Genomic DNA, 17957 nt, shown 5'->3' on the forward strand with positions numbered 1-17957 from the left:
ATTCTTTTCCTCCTCTCAGTCATTACAATTTCATCACAATGCGGGCGATATTATATATAAATAAACTAATTTTATAAATTACCACAAGAAGAAATACAAGATTTAAAATAAAAATTATTACAAGATTTTTACAGTAATAATCCAATCCCAGTTTAAACACTGTCTGAGTAGCATGCTGTTGAATAAGTATTCCTTTACATTAATACACAAAGAATAAATACGGCACAGTCCCACCCATGTTAAACAGCTCTTGCATTAGTCTAATAACTAACTGTGCTTAAAAGCCTTACCACTTATTCAGTTTCAACATTGTCAAGCAAGAAGAAACTGGTAATACTCTACACATCACTATTACCTTTGGAAGTAATTAAGGTCTACATTTTAAATTTCCCTCCAGTTATGGAGGACCACATCATGAACCTTAAATACTATATCATTTAAGAGTGGTAACATGGACGATTCTGATACCACTGACTAATCTGTCAAGAAACAACAATGTTTCAGAAATAAAATATTAATTCCCCCAGCCATGCCTTAAGGGTAAACATCTGCACAAAGGAAGCGTGAGAAATCTTACGACTTTACCTGTACGTAAAACGATACACCACCACAAATGTAATTTAAATCGCAAAATAAATAAAAGTACTGTACTGGTATCAGTTATCTGTAGAAAAATATCCATCACTAATACTGTCTTAAGTGTAAAATCTTCCCCTTTTCCGATGAATATGGAACAAATATATATTGCATTCCTCGATTCTCTGAGTAGAAAATCACGATGACTATTAATAACTTTTCTTCTTTCAAAATCTTGGAGAACACAGGCTAACCAATTAGAAATATTTGCTAGGTCAGGTCATTGGAACCACATGGATTCTTTTACAATGCAAAACATTAATAAGTGCAGGTATCTTCTTCCAACTCCTCTCACCAGTGTTAGCTACATCACTGAATTCTTTAACGAAGCCAAAAGTAATATTTACATTACCCAGACATTAACACCTTCACCCTCAATTAAGTTATGATCATTTTTAACACTGAAAAGACCAAATACCTAAAAAAAAATACGATTTTTGCTAAAATTAAAATAGTCTTCCTGTCTTATCATAAAGCATGTTCTGCCACAAGGCTACCAATCGATGTCTTTGTGCACGATTTTATATTATCTGCAATGCATCGCCCCCATGAATTAAACCCACACAACTAAGGCATGCCGTAACACACTCCCAGAATAAGTCATCTTTGAGGGTACAATTACAATCATAGAATATTCTTTTAAATTAAGTCACAATAGTTCAACCCACTGTGAGCTATCAAACACATTGTATTTTTCCCATCCTTCACGTTTAAGATTCAAATTTAGAGGACGAGGTAATTCATACTTAATACTCTCAACTGGTAAAAAACAAAAAGGTCTAGATACAGTCCAAGTACTTAAATTTTCAAATATGCCTGAAAGTAAAACAAAAAATTATCTGTAAGCTCTGCAAACTTATGCATCAAATTTTACAATATGGTTTTAGCAGTGCCTTAAAGGCAGACAGGTGGCTTCTGAAAATCAATTTTGATAAAAAAAAGCAATCATGTTAAAATTATCAAATCTTAGCTTGAGCAAATTCAGTTGCATGACATTTCATGGTTTGGAATGAATACTGTAGAGGCAATCAAACCAACTCATCAAGAACGACCACAACAAAAGCCTAATTTACCTATTTTCACGTGACAAAGGCACTTGAAACCAACAGTGAATCAGTCAAAAGTGGTATTGCTACAATATTTGATGAATGTCAACATATCTAGACCCTCCCCATTCCCAGTACTTGATACCACTCACCTGACCAAAAACATTGAAGGCTTTTTCCAATAACTCATTTGACACACAAGGTGTCAGATTCTTGACCCGCACACCAGTTGAGATAGACGCATATCTGATCTTCATGGGACGGCTACGACAATTCTTTCCTTGTAATTCTCGCTTTGCCTTCTCTGCATTAGCTCGATAATCCTGTACAACCATTCAAATATTAGGACAACACTTTAATGAGAGTACTACCATTAATACAGTATATACAAAACTCTATTCTACACACACTCATCATCAGCAGTGATTTATGGCCATTAACTGATCTCTTTTTCTGGGGGTATTATGACAAATGCCTTCCAATCATTCTATCCAAATATTTTAATAACCTACTCCCTTCTCCTCAGCATTTCAAGACCTTTTCCAATGTTTCTAAACTTCCACCAAAAAATCACCCAAAATAAACAAGTTCAAGATTGAGTGAACATTTGCTCTTTTCCAACAATTTTTTTATTTAAATTTACATCCCAAATTGGGTTAGCCAAACATATCAGTCTAGGCATAAATTCTTAAACAGTAGACCTTGTTTTTATTTTGGGTTTTGCATAAGCAAACAAATTGTAAGTCATAGTGAAAGTATAAAAATGTAAACCATCAAATACTGCACTAACAGACGAAATTAATCTTTTAGAATATAATAGAGGCATTAAAACACAGGTCAATATTATAGTGGTAGAGGCCAATGATTATGGATCACAGTACAAGTATGTGTAAATGTAGTAAAGCCTGAATTGCTATTTTTTGATTACAGTACAATTATGTGTAAATGTAGTAAAGCCTGAATTGCTATTTTTCTTAAGTAAAAAATCAACAATAAAAGTGACACTTAAGCCTAAGAGTCACCCACTATCATTAAGAGAACCTGAATCCTAGAAATGTCCCAGTGAAACATGCATGCCCCACCATGTCTGGGTTGTAAAGCCTCACCCGACTCCAAAACTCTCTCCAACAGCCACTCGAGAAAATTAGCAGGTAATGCAAATTAAAACTTTTTTGTTATAAAATGGAAACTAATGTGACAGAATAGCAAGAGTACAAGACCAAATGCATTACCAAGATGAAATACTTACAAAATTAATGAAGGCATATGCTCCATCCTTGTTGAAGTACACCTGGCCCAACTCTCCATACTGAGAAAATATTTCCTTAAGCTCCTCATAAGGAATGTCACGAGGCAGGTTACCCACAAACAAGCGACTGCTGGCATTAAACTTTTTCTCTGTGGTATCAAGGGGTGGCAAGTCCAACTGTGGACCACTCAGTTCAGTATTCACTCTTTCTTTGATCTTATCCTGTAACAATATAAATGTAACCATGGTAAGTTTTATTTTGTACATTACATATTCAACATTTATATATAAAATTCTTATCTACAACCCCTCATTCATCCATGGTGCTCCTATTGTATATGAGTAAGCAAAGCAAGTTTAGTTTGGTTCAATTTCTGAATGACAAATTTAGTAGTAGTATCTGGTACGGCTAACAGGTGTTTACCTGATGTATGATTTGGTGCCAAAATTTGTACTAAGTTGGAAGTTCACCACACTATAGGAGTCATGTCATAGTTTGGCTGTTTTATCAATCTGTTCCAACTGTTTAACATTGTGTCCAACAATAAGTTCAAAAATTCCTATTTGACCATGGTCTTCTACACACCCTCACTGTGATATGAAAACAAAGAGAAACACTACAGAGTACAACAGCAGTTGGAGTCACATCCACTACCTGAACTGCCAAATTGTAAAATTCATATAAAACAAAACACACTGCTAGTGCACTTTTCATCATTTTCATGAGTGGTAAAGGTGGAGATGATGATTAGCACCAGAAATAACTTATGAAATTGAACCAACGCTACACTGTCCTAAGGGCAAAGCTGTACTGTACATGTACTCAAAATAATGTACTAAATTATTACAGTATTACCCCGTGTAAAGTGTAAAGCTTTACACGGTTTCACTTTCCGCGATTTCTCATTGATTTCTCATTTACACGGTACCTTGCCAGAACCGGACTTTCCGCGGTGCATCTACTCGTATACCATCTACTCATATATGCATCAACTCATATATCATATATGCGTGAAGTATATATATTTTTATTTAGCTCATAAAAATCATACAAATTACCCAGCCAGAATATAATTTACATTGCTGGAATTCTTACAATATGATGATCATTTTGAATATAAACATCATGGATTTTGCATTAGATATAAAAATTTTAGATCTTATGTAATAATTTGGTTTACACAAAGCAAATATTTTATCTTTTGTGCAAAATATATGAAGTTTACATTCAAAATATTCCCTGACCTGCAAGGAATCCAGAAATGTCAATTATATTATCCTAACTTTAGTCTGAGGTATTATTTATTACTTAAAGTTAAAATCTATTTTCTCCCAAACTTCTCTGGTAGGGAGGGACGACCCAGCTAGGGCAGAGTATTTTGATTGACAGATAGTGTCCTTGAAGAATATTTCTTTGTTTATTTACTGAAGATATGTGTTTTAGCTCATAAAAATCATACAAATTACCCAGCCAGAATATAATTTACATTGCTGGAATTCTTACAATATGATGATCATTTTGAATATAAACATCATGGATTTTGCATTAGATATAAAAATTTTAGATCTTATGTAATAATTTGGTTTACACAAAGCAAATATTTTATCTTTTGTGCAAAATATATGAAGTTTACATTCAAAATATTCCCTGACCTGCAAGGAATCCAGAAATGTCAATTATATTATCCTAACTTTAGTCTGAGGTATTATTTATTACTTAAAGTTAAAATCTAGTTTTTCACCCAACACTTCTCTGGTAGGGAGGGAAGGTGATAAGAATTATTCAGAACTACTTAGTGGGAAAACAGTTTGCATGGCCATGGATGGATGGAGTAATGTCCATAATGAGCCTACAGTATGTATAACTTTAACAGCGGACAACCGTATTTATCTTGTTGACTCTATAGACACAGAATCAAGACACACAGCTGAATATCTGTTGAAATTAGCTGAATGTGCTACAAAAAAGTGTGAAGACAAATTTGGATGCACAATAAGAAGCTGTGTAACAGATAATGCTGCTAATATGGCAAAAAGGAGAAGTGAATTCGGACAAGATAAATTCATTATAACATATGGTTGCTCTGCACACCTGTTAAATTTGCTTTCACAAGACCTGCAAATCAAGAACATTAAGGAGCATACTGTATTACTGAAATCATTAAGTACTTCAGAAATCATCACATCCCAGGATCTTTGTATAGAAGAGCAGGAGGAAAAATGCTAGTAATGCCATCACACACACGATGGAACACAGTGACAGATTCTATTGAATCTTATATAAAGAACTGGGAGACCCTTGTCAAAGTGTGCAAAGAAAATAGTGAAGACATTGATAAGAAAATTGAAAGGAAAGTTAATGATAAAGCATTAAAAAGAACTGCAGAAGACTATCTAGAGAGACTTAAGCCTATTGTTGTGGCATTGGACTGTGTCCAGAGAGAACATACCCTATTAAGTGATGCTGTAGAAATCTGGGTAAAACTGATAATTAAGGAGTATTTAACAGATAAGAAGGATAAGGATAATTTTGAAAAAAGAATCAAAGTAGCATTGACACCTGCCCATCTTCTAGCTAATGTGATAGATCCAAGGTATCAGGGCAGACATCTGACTCCTGAGCAGCGAGACATTGCAGAACAGTATGTGTGCGAGTCTCTTCCACATTTCCTTTCAACATTAATGTCCTTCCATGGAAGAAGTGCACCATTTAAAGAGGTCTAGTTTGGTAAAGATGTTGTAAAATCTCTCTCACCCCTTGCTTGGTGGCAGTATTTTGCCAATGATATGACAGAAAATGCAATGGATGTTCCTAGGCAATTATTTACAGCTGTTGCATCATCAGCAGGGGTTGAGTGAAATTTTTCCAGCATACCCGGTATGGATTTGTACACTCAAAGGTAAGAAATCGCCTAGAACAGGAAAAGGCATCTAAGCTTGTCACAGTACATAAGCATTTCAATGTTCAACTAAGCTAATTTAAATATTTTGAACTATTTTTGTTGTTTACAGAATGAGAATACTGTATTATGTTTACACGAGGTTATTACCGGTAATTCTTAATACACTATAATCCTACAAATGTAAGAAAATAAACTTGTTACCAGTATTATTTTTTTTACAAAATGAGATTATTATTCTGTTGACTTGAAGAAGTTGTTATTAATTTTTGAAACACTGTAATCCTATAAGAGCATTTATGTTAAATTTCATTATTACGTTTGGATTTGTGCACTCAAATGTAAGATATGTTACCAGTTTTCTTTTATTTTACAAAAAGAAAATTATTGTGTTAGATTCCATTGGTACATCTACTGCATAAATATCTTAATGCCAATTTACTGTTTATTATCCTGAATAAGCTTTGGTTGAAAAATACTGTTTTTATGGTTTAAAAATACCATTTTAATGCAATTAGTAAAAAAATAAAAAAATCGATTTAAATAGAAAAAATCCAATTTAAATCAAATAAATCCGATTTAAATCAAATAAATCTATTTTTTATTTTATTTTTAAAAATCATGATTTTTTCCAACCCTGTCATTCAGTATCATCCAAAGAACAACTGGAAAATATGAATGAAATATATTAATGCATTCGGGTGCTAACCATCTGTGCTCTACCTTTAACTCGAGTTAAAGCATTTTCCTTGACATTTTTCTATGGTTTAATTTAATACAGTAGGAAGTTATGGCTCACAACTCCTCTAGAATATAACTACGTACTGTATACAGTCGTATTTCCACGCTAAGCTGGCCAGTAAGCCACGCCCCTCGTCTAGTGAGTTCTGCTATAACGCGTGTTTTGATAACGCGAATTTGCTCTAACGCGATTTATGAATTCGGAACAATATTTGTATAACGCGATCGCTTGTTTGCTATAACGCGATTTTTGCTTACTATTTCTCCAATTTTGTGGTATTAACTGTGAATATGGTAAAGAAGAATATCTCCAAAAAGCATTCTGATGATAGAATTCCCGGTGATTATCGTAAAAGAAAGGATATAACACTTGAAGAGAAGCTTGATGTTATCAACCTCAAAATCACCCTTCTCCCCCATCAAGTTACATTCATATTTTTTCAAGGTAAAGTGTTAAATTTACTGTATGATTTCATTATTAGATATGAATGTAACATTTATTTAGACTGTGCTATCCTTTGTGTTAGGCTAACTACTAAATTTTTTCGATTTCGAGTAATCTGCACCTAACCCTATTTTCTCCATAAGCCCTGTTATTTCTATTACGCGATTTTCTATAACACGATATTTTACAAGAACACAATTATCGCGTTATAGCAGAACTACATTACAAATTGCCAATTGGTTCCCCTAAGCGTTTTAACCTCCGCCCGGATTGCGCATATTTATATCGACCTTTTATAATAAATATTAAAATTTTTCTAACATCCTCTCTGATGTGCTAATGCCTTAAATTGATTTGCATTTTAATCATGAATTCATTTAACATTATTTTAGCTAATAACAAGTCTGCTTATCAATTGTGAACACAGTTACCGTATTTTTCGGCTTAAAAGACGCACTTTTTATGACAAAAATATACCTCGAAAATTACCATACGTCTTCCAGGACACTAGTCGATGAGTTGTAGCAGAGGTTTTTGAAATCAGCCCCTTACAAAGACTGTTACCTCATTACAGTACTTAACAATTACAAGTATTCTCTATACAGTACTATAAAACTATTGATTTAACTAAAATTGTTGATATATTGCAAAAAAATAAATAAAAACAAACCCTCGCTGCTGTGTAGTTTGTTTACTAATGGCAGTGGTGCAGCAGCGCCATCTATTGAGGAATTGCTAAAGGTTGTCTGCTGGTCTCAAATGCAGGAATGTTTGGTTCTTTATATGTAGGCTCTCATATTTTGACACCTATTTACAGTAGGCTCTCACATTTGGATACCCATTTAGACTGTAAAAACCCCACAAAATTAAAATCTTCCAAATTTAAATACAACTTCGTCATCCAAGTAAAAACACACACACAACAACATTGGCTGTCCTTATGTTTTCAACTTTATTACTAATGGTGGGTAGAATTTTTTTTAATTCAGAAACATTAATTAAAATATATATGAACAGTAAATAAATGTTGCTTTCATATTCTTATGTACAAGTAGAGTAATGATGATATGTTTACACGTGCTCACTTGCATACGTGATCTCACTTTTTTTTACCCTTAATTGTTAGCTGCTTCCATTGTTCCATTTATTAACATTAAATAACATTACTTAAAACAACCATACTAATTTTACTACAGCTACAACCAGGGTCTTATTTTCTTCAGTTTTATATGTAGAACCAATCAGTCACTGGTTTTGTAAACAACAAAAACAATGACGTCTTGTCTCCTCATGTGTTTTAATATTCTTCGTATTATTAATGAATTGTATTGTTCAACTTGCACACAATACAATAATTCAATCAAAATGAAATTCAGAAACATTAATTAAAACATATATGAACAGTAAATAAGTGTTGCTTTCATATTCTTATGTAGAGTAATGATGATATGTTTACACGTGCTCACTTACATATGCGATCTCACTTTTTTCCCTTAATTGTTAGCTACTTCCATTGTTCCATTTATTAATATTAAGTAACATTACTTAAAACAACCATATTAATTTTTCTACATTAATTTTAATACAGCTACAATGGAGGACTTATTTTCTTCAGTTTTATAATTATGTAGAACCAATCAGTCAGCGGTTTTGCCAAAAACTAGTTGTTTTTTACTTTTATTTTGTTTTTAAATAAAGATTTTTTGTTTTATATAGACATTGATATACATGTTTACATTTGCTTACCTTCTACTGTTGGAAAGTATTTCCCGTCGTTGTCATACCGACAAAAACAAGAGAAAGAATGTAAACACTACAGCCCCTAAGATGTGGAGGTGACCAGGTGTATAAAATGAGTGCTGTATTAAAGACTTCACCTTCTTATACAGATTTTTTTTAATTGATGAAAATGACGACTGATAAGCAGTTCTAAGTGATGATATTCAAAGAGGTGTGTATACTTGTGCCAAAAGGGCTGTATATCAAGCAACGGTTTCACTGGTGTAGGTAATAGGCAGCTAATGTACCAAACAAGGAGGTACTACCGTCTGGGAAGACATTGGAAGCATAATGTATTGTCTAACGGTAGACCCTGCTGCTATGTGACAAAGTCCCAGGTTGATGATCTGACTTTCTGCAGGGTCTCAATGGTTTCTCTTACTTTGACAACACAACATACATACAGGTATATTGTTTCTCACTCTTGATATTTTTTTTTTCATTTTTGTATTTATTATTATTATTACATTTTCCCCCCAGAGGAGCCAATGTGGGTCAGTGACCTGTGCCCAGGTGGGCTAAAACCCATAATTTTTTTTGTTAGAATTTCATTTCCAAAATCAGGGTGCGTCTTCCACGATGCAGCGTCTTCCAAGCCGAAAAATACGGTAGTTTGAATTTTCTATGAACCAATCAGCTTTTAGTGTAGATGAGGGGCGTGGCCTACGGACCAGGTTAGCGTGGAAAGAGGATGGTTTTGGAAATTTATGAGAAAACCTCTACCAGAAAACGTTTGCGGATTTCCTTTTATTTTACTTGTTTTAGTGATTGTAAGTATTTTAGAAGGAGCGACAACTTTATATTTTTACTTTCATGAAAATTGCAGGATAAAACACGGTGAAAAACTGATCATGACACTAAAATGATGTCTACTACAGTACATGCTTTGTCTGTGAAGAAATCAATAAGTTATTGTAAATATTCATTTAATTGCTGGGGCTCCTTTTTGTTATGAGAAGAGTTTTTCCCCCATATTTAGGTGTCTTTTACTCAAATCTGACCTTCATTTTTGGGACAAATGAGCTAATTTTGTAAAAAAAAAAAGCACTCGGCACAAAAGAGAAAAAGAAAAAATTTTCTCATAACAATTTCAACTCTTGCAAATCACTGTTTAAACCTAACCCCAATGATATTATAATTTGCACAAGGAAAGAAATGTACAGTATTCTTAATATTTTTAAATAATCCCATGAATAAGAAAATACCTAAAATCTTACCGCAGCCATTAAACGAATATTACCAAATATGCCTCCAAAAACTCTGATGTTGTCGGCATATATTGTTGTCTGCCCTGTTTGTTTACAACTGACCCCCTTGGTTTTGAACTTACTTTCACACCCACAAAAGTAAAATGTTAGATTACATCATGACACTTAAAGTTGTTTTCATTGGTACCAAATATCAAAATAAGTATACAGTACTTTCATTTAATATGCCTGGGATCTGCCCCTGGCTAAGAAGTTAGGTACGTTTCTTTGGTTGGTTAGGTCAGGTTCTATTAAATATCACCTCTTAAAATACTATAATGATAAGAACATCTGTGAGGAAAAATTAATGAAATCGAACGACTCGTTCTGGTGGTAGCGGTGTTCTCATATATTTCCCTGGTTTCTTATTTGTAGTTTTTAAACTTCTAGTTTGCCCAAGCAAGTATGTCTGCGAATATCCTATTAAAATATACAGTACGGGCATCCCCAGCGTTACGGAACCCCCTCCCCCAGTAGAGTATATGCAAGTCATTTGCAAGGGAAACGTCCCAGAAGAAGTATCTTGAAATTGTCTAGACCACCAGAAAAAACATATTGCTCAACTCGAGATCCGTGGTTGGTCGAACCTACAAATTTACCCAAATATTAAATTTCCTTGAGCATCAGGTAGTAGGCGGTGGCCACCTTACCTAAAGAGGCAAAATAATTATTGACTGACCCACTAGTGATTTTGAATAGTTAACGATTATAAAATATACGAGGGGTTCCAGGGGGGCAGAGCCCTCTGGTTAGGTTAGGTAATTTTAAGTTATTTGCGAGGGAAACGACATAGAAGAAAAGGGTCTTAACATTGTTTAAACCATCGGAAAACACATTGCTCAACAGAAAATCCATGGTTGTCCACTTGTAAAAATTAACTGAAATAATTATCATATCAGGGTTAATATTCGTCCACTGGCTGACCATAAGTTTCCAATTTTCAATATTACAGACACTAGAAAAAACAAAACATACGGCTTCATATACTTTCTTATGTAAATCAATATCAACCGAGTATCTCTCAAATTTCTACGTGTATATTTCTGTATCTGCCATGTTGCCAGAGTCACTTGTCTCTACCTCTTTGCAACATGACAACCAATGACCTTCAAGTACCGTGTCATGTGACTTGGCTGGCCAATCATTTGTAACCAGCTTTCCCCAGTGCATTTTCAAATTTTGAAGGCTTTCATGATGGCATGTGATAAGTGTTCTCTCCCATATCTAACTGTTATTCAGCGAGTTTATGAGAATAATGCTGCAATAGAGGCATTTATTGCATGGCATTTTAGATGCATGGAATAGCTAACAAATTAGCTATTCTGTATGCGCAGAAGCTGCTTTTGAGTTGTGCACATGACACGTTCAGAGGGAAAAGCTAATGCCTCGATCAGGCGTTAGCCTTGTGTAGTGCCCAAGCGGCCTAAATAGCTAACAACCAATCAGCGATTTCTTCCACTGAAAATACGCGGATCATGGCCGCTTATGGAGAATACAGTATTTTTATTAATATTTAAGAGTTAGAGGCGTGTAAGGCAATAAAAATAATTCTTTACACAGTAGTACAGAATATTGGATAGGACCTAAAGAAAAGCGTATGGAGTGAAAGGATTACTTGTTAAAACCAGTTTTGGCTCCGCCCATTTTTAAGTGGGCGCTGTCTGATTTCATTAGCTATTGGTAACTTTGGTGTAACAATATTGATAATTACTCAAATACGATTAAAACTTTAATATCTTTACTCATAAGATACTTTAAATAAAGGTGAACAAGTTGATTACAATTCTTTAAGTGCAAAAATTAAGACTTAAAAGAAGCTGAAATTCATCGTATTTTGTGTAAAAATGTGAACACCTAGCTGCGCGAAACAGTCTTTGGATAGTGTGGTTTCAGAGTCCGGAGAAATTACCTTTACAACGTGCCCGACTTATTGTGTTCTTATTTATTGTTGACTGACTTTTTTTCCTTCTTTCCACAATTTTCTATACATTTTCTTCACTATTTCTTTCCATATTGTGTCCAAATAACAGTTCTTATTTTATTGTTTTCTGAAGACTGTGTTGTACAACAGTTACTTCCAAGAGGCGGTACAATGTCGTATTTTTTAACAAGTCCGGGAAAACGAACCCGTTAGCTTTTCGTGCATCTTAAAATGCCTTAAGAATATTACAAGATCCAGGTGTCCTACCAACATCAAGACTGTGTCCTGTGTGTGGAAATTGTTTAGTTTTAAACAAAGACAAATTACCATCCTTCACCATATCGCCCAGGTGTATCCTCCACCACAGTAGCAGGTTAGGTTTTGTTTGGGGTTTTACTCAAACCTGACTACCAATTTTGTGCAAATTAGCAGTTTGTTACAAATGAAAATCTTTTTTTTTTGCAAAAACTGCTTATTTGTACAAGAAATGATGATTAGATTTGAGTAAAACACCATAAAAAACACAACTAAACTATTCTTGTTTCAAAATCTAGGGAAAGCCAGATCACCACTCACTGATGAAAAAAAAATCGTCGGCAGGTCTGTCAATATTAATAAAAGCAAAAATTTGTTATTAAACATCAGGAAGTAGGCCACATTCTCTTCAAAAAAGGGGAAAATAGGACCATCCTCTTATAACAAGAACAAACCCAATGATGTATTAACTCGTGTATGGCACTACTTATTGGTAAATTCCTGTTAACATCAAGGTTTGCCTTTGTTTTTCAGCTTGACTTAAATGTCAAAGGGTGAGCAGCAGGATGTAGCCTATTTACCACTCTATGTCCAATTATTTTTTGGGCTTCAATACCAGATTTTAAATATTGAAGCGTAAGTCTGACATACACCAAACCACTATTGTCTTAATAGTCTATAATCCAAACTGCGTCACTCTGGAATACTCAGTCCCTATCGGGGGTTCCCCTTGTGACATCAGCTTGACCTCATTTTCCCCCTGATACAAAACAAAGGAAAGTTTCATCCACGTCCAGGAATATAAAAATTTACTGTAGTTTTATAGTCATTATTGCCTCCCACCCCCTCTTACTATATACACCTGGGCCGTGAGCACCAGACGCCGCCACCATACTCACATAGCCATACTGGGGGTGTCTGCCGTACTGCTGGGGTCCACGCTTCTGTTGGTTGCCTTGATAATAACCCCCTCGACTTCCTCCACTCACACTATCATCCCCACGTCCTTTCTGGGGTGTCCCGTTCTCCATATTTTCGCCTTTTCTAACTGAATATAGGCGAGAATAGAGGTATAATGCCGGCCAGGAGCGTCAACAGCCAGGGTCGTCCTCTCGCCAAGCCAAGCCACCTCAGGACTCACCAACTGTAACTTTGGTTCCCTCTAACATCTCCACCCATTTTAAAAAACATATTATTCTCATTCATGTTACCGAAGGAACTAATGTATTATTATATTTAAAAAAATTATATTTTTAATAATATTGGTTTTATAAAATAGCAATAATAATATTAGGAACTATCCAACATATATACAATAAATCAATAATAAACAAAGGATGAAGAATTAATACTAAAATAATTGATTTTATAAAATTCTAGTAATGCCCATGCAACTTGCATATATTAGTATTTTGTATGATTGAAAAGGCTTACATAATGTACTGATGTGTCATATTATCTCGGTTTCTACGCAGAACGTGTTGCAGTAGGTTTTGCGCAATATACTATAATTCTATCATAAGTTAATTAACATTCCACTAATAATCTGATTGGTGGGTCATCAACCTATCAAAATGAACGCGATGAAATATGCTTTTCACCTAATGATTAGCTCACTCCCCCCCAATTCAACTGGTACCCTGCTGTCATACAAAACAGGTATCTCATCCTGGGCTACACAAAATGATTCGCACCAGCACCACCACCAGATTCTCACTAACAAAACCCAGTGGCCCCAAGACTTGGTAATGGTTTTACTGCTTATACGCGCATGCATACCTTTCAGTTGTGGATATAATCGTGTTTCTGCGAACAACTAAATCAATTCGCAACAGGAAAGATTATTTAGTGGGCCGGTTCTTTCATTCGTAATGCATTCATGTGCTGTACATCTGAGAAAAGTTGTGACACTTCATCTGTGGCTCATGTACTTAACATAAGTCCTGAGGTGTAAGAAGCTGAGTTTGAATACATCTGTGCTTTAGTAGAATTTGGTTAAGATTTTGACGGGTACTTTAATTTGAATGTAGTAGAGGGAAAATAAGTACAAGAAGTGGGGATACATGGGCTGAGTAATAGAAAAGAAAGTGGAGAAAGGTTCTTTGACTTTGTAAAGAAATTTCTACTGTATTTCAACCTTAAGATAAAAATAATCCGATCATAGCTCTAAATATTAATAATAAACACTGTCATGATAAAGCAAAGTTAGTTAACTGTTTTACCTCTGTTTATGCAATAATTGTCTCATAATTATTAAATAAATTGGTAGTTGCCTCAAACATTATGGAACAGACTCGGGAAGGTTACCAGCTCTGCTTGTGGTACCAGGGCAGGGTACTCAAAAATATTTACAATAATGTATCTTCCAGTTAACTCTGTAGGTCGGTCCTCCAGGTTGTAGGTCCTCTCTCTAGCTCTCCCACCCAGGACTACCCACTACCCCATTCGTGATCGAATTACATTGGCTTCCAATAAAAACTAGGATAGTTCAAATTCTGTCTAATGACCTTTAAATTCAGTGTAAATTCATATTGGGATACGGGCTTAACACCTGCATCTCAACACCGGTTTTTTTAACACTTCACAAGGGATCGATTTAGGTAACTTCTGAAATATCTTCCTTTTGGATACACCGATACCATGCCTGCAGAAGGTAATCCACAATTCAATAAGCTCTACAAAGTACAGCCTATTGTAGACCACTTTGTTAGAGCTTTCAGACACAATTTTCATCCCGGTGAAAGTATTTCTGTTGACGAAAGCATGGTTGGATATAAGGGGAAGACTCCACTCCACCAATTTATGCCACACAAACAACAAGTCCGATCTGATATAAATGTGTTGTGTTTGCGTGATACTGTCTCTGGCTACACTTGTGCCTTGGAGATATAAAAGTGCGTGACCCACAAGATGTGGGTGCGGAAGGGCTCACTTATAATTTGGTGATGTGAATGATGCATGAGGCTGATGTCTTTTATCGTGGACATCATATACTTTTACTTTACTTTATTGAATCCTCTTCACCACTGATCGGCTCGTTAGCCACTTGGGCGATCGGTCACGTCTCTGTTACGCACTGTTGGCAAGTACTGGGCATGCACCGGCTCCTGAATGTATCTGAACCTGCTCCAGTTTTGGTCAAGTCTGGTCTTGAAACAACTCACACTCGGTGCCGTGACAACACTCTCTGGCAGGTTGTTCCAAGTGTTTACAATTCTCACTCCGAAAAAGTTCGCCCCTCACAGTTTTCTGGACTTGCAGCCACTTCAACCTTGAGCTGTGACCTCTTGTGGGGCGGGCGTCCGCCAGCTCCAGGTAAGGACATTCGACTGAGTAGTGCCCTTTGATATGTTTATACACCTCAATTAGGTCACCCCTTGCCCGTCTGTAGTATAAGCTAGGCAATTGCAGTCGCTCTAATCTCTGGATAGTTGAGGTGCCGAAGTGAAGGCACCAGTCTGGTGGCCCGCCCTCCTTTGGACATTTTCAATCAGCTGACAGTCCCTGGCATATCTCGGGGACCAGACGGGGTGATAGTACTCCAGGCGGGGAAGCACTTCACTCCTGAAGATCGTTACGAGGGACGGATCATCTAGATATCTGAACGACATTCTTATAAGACCCAATAATTTAGGTGCTTGATTAACCTTCTTCTCACAATGGTCCGGGAACTTCAGTTCATTGTCACCATACACACCCAGGTCCTTTTCACACCCAGTCTCTATTAATGCACTTTCTTCGTCCCGTTGGGACATTATGATACGCCTCCTTCCCGTTGGTACGACCCAGGTGCATCCTCTTACACTTCGTGACAATGAATCTTAGCAGCCACTTCTTCGACTAGTCTTGAAGCTCACAGAGATCTTTCTGTAGCTCTTTGAAGTCTGCTTGGTTCTTAATTTCCCCGACATAATTAGTCATCGTCCGCAAACATTTTAATTGAGGAGTGTATAACTTCTGACATTCATTTATGAAACAAACAAACAACAACATGCCCAATACACTGCTCAGTGGTACCCCGCTTGTCAAGGGTGCACATGGCGATTTCGTACCATTAATCGCCACACACAGTGATTGCGATCATGCAGAAAGTCTCTGGTCCACGGTCAGACACTTCCCCGAATCCCGTAACCTCCCAGTTTAATTCTCAGCCTTTCATGTGGTACGCTGTCGAAAGCCTTGGCAAAATCAAGGTATAATGTCGATATTGCCACTGTTAGGATTAGATAATTACTTTTCTTCACCAAAGCTTCTCCAGGATCTGTCTAATTTGCAGACTGCTGCTACTGGAACAGTCAGGGGTAACAGGAAGGGATTATTTTATGGGTCAAGGGCATATTACTTCTTTTCTGGTAATTTTTTTAAACAAATCCCCTTTACTATCTTTCTGGAAATTATAATGCATTTGGGAGATAACTTTATATGCAAGCCAAAGTTAAAATTTTCTGAAAGGGGAGTCAAATTATACGAAGGATTTCTAATAAAGTTAAAAGAATATTTGATCAATCTGGAAAAGTGTACCAAGTTACATATTCATTTTCTACCATAAACGCACAGATATAAACAGAAACAGAAATCCTGACTGTCTCAGCATAAACTAAATAAAAGAAATGGGCATTTTACATTTTCAACTTATATTTGTAAGAGTCGGATATGTCGTAGCCTATATGAAAAATAAAAGGCTTTTATCAAGCACGAAGCCGACTTAGACTTAATATGCGACATAGTATACTGTCAAAATGTAACCAAATCGAACCAAAAGCTCTTGAGCTATCCCTGGAAGAATGGACTTTCATTTATAATTTTTTGTATATTTGCTGTCAAAGCACATGATAAACCAATGTTAATTCGTATGAAAATTTTACTGTGTTTTTGTTTAACTATGTTAGCAAAAGTTAGGTTAGGTTAGGTTACGTTGGTTAAGTGTGATTGGCTCGTTTTTGTTCATAAGTAATGGTTTTACCCAGAACCTGATAAAGGAATAATCCTCGCTATATGTACTACGTGCCTACCTTGAGGCCAAAGGTCTGCGTAAGGTCCGCTTATTGTTCTTGGTAGTCTTATGAAGGCTATTTGATTTTCAAAGCCCAGTATAATTTCTGCTCCCACCACCACCACCCACCTCTGTTGACAGACTGTTTGTATAAGTCTACCACTTTCAGCGTGAAGTATATCCATAATTTCGATCCACGGGACGATTTTGCTAGCTTCAATATATGACGTATTGTGTTGCGTCGCTTGACATTGTGAAGAAGCCGTTTAGGGCTACCTTCTTTATCCCCTTTATGCTTTCGAATGTCTCTATGAGGTCCACAGTGTCGTGTGTTGGTTGAAGGCTTGTTAGTCTCAGGGACCTCAACCTACTTGGATAACTGAAATGTCTAATTGTAGTCGCCCTGTGTTTCACTTTATCTTGTGATGTTACGTCTTTGGAGGTGTTGCCTGTATGCTTGTAAGGAGTAGGGCGGGTGGGGAAGTAAAGAGTAATCTGTGGAGCTTAATGAGTAGTTACTCTTTTTATTATTTATTCAGTTATGGGGTCTTGGCTCTCTTCCTTATTCTTAGGCACTATGTACACTCTGCATTTGTTTGTTTTTCATTTTTTTTCATTGGAGTTATTTTCTTTTGACGGTTCCTTAAGTGTCACTGATCATTCATATAGACTTCCTTCCTTCCTTGGTTTCCAGGGTACACATTTCTTAACGCTGCCTCAAGAATCTCTACAAGTTCTTGCTGAG

General features: G+C 35.9%; 1 protein-coding gene across 1 annotated transcript in view; it reads right to left on the bottom strand.

Moving 5' to 3' along the window:
* Positions 1–13369, bottom strand: part of LOC121865508 (hrp65 protein-like) — a 34720-nt gene extending 21351 nt beyond the window's left edge. Inside the window, exons 1-3 of the mRNA XM_042365022.1 lie at positions 13119–13369; positions 2932–3153; positions 1835–2005 (exon numbers count right to left, since the gene is read on the bottom strand). Coding sequence (XP_042220956.1) covers positions 1835–2005; positions 2932–3153; positions 13119–13250 — 525 coding nt within the window. The 5' untranslated portion in view covers positions 13251–13369. The remainder of the gene's footprint in view (positions 1–1834; positions 2006–2931; positions 3154–13118) is intronic.
* Positions 13370–17957: the final 4588 nt, after the last annotated feature.

The sequence above is a fragment of the Homarus americanus genome, unplaced genomic scaffold, assembly GCF_018991925.1.
Source record: "Homarus americanus isolate GMGI-L3 unplaced genomic scaffold, GMGI_Hamer_2.0 scaffold25483, whole genome shotgun sequence".
NCBI lineage: Eukaryota > Metazoa > Arthropoda > Malacostraca > Decapoda > Nephropidae > Homarus > Homarus americanus.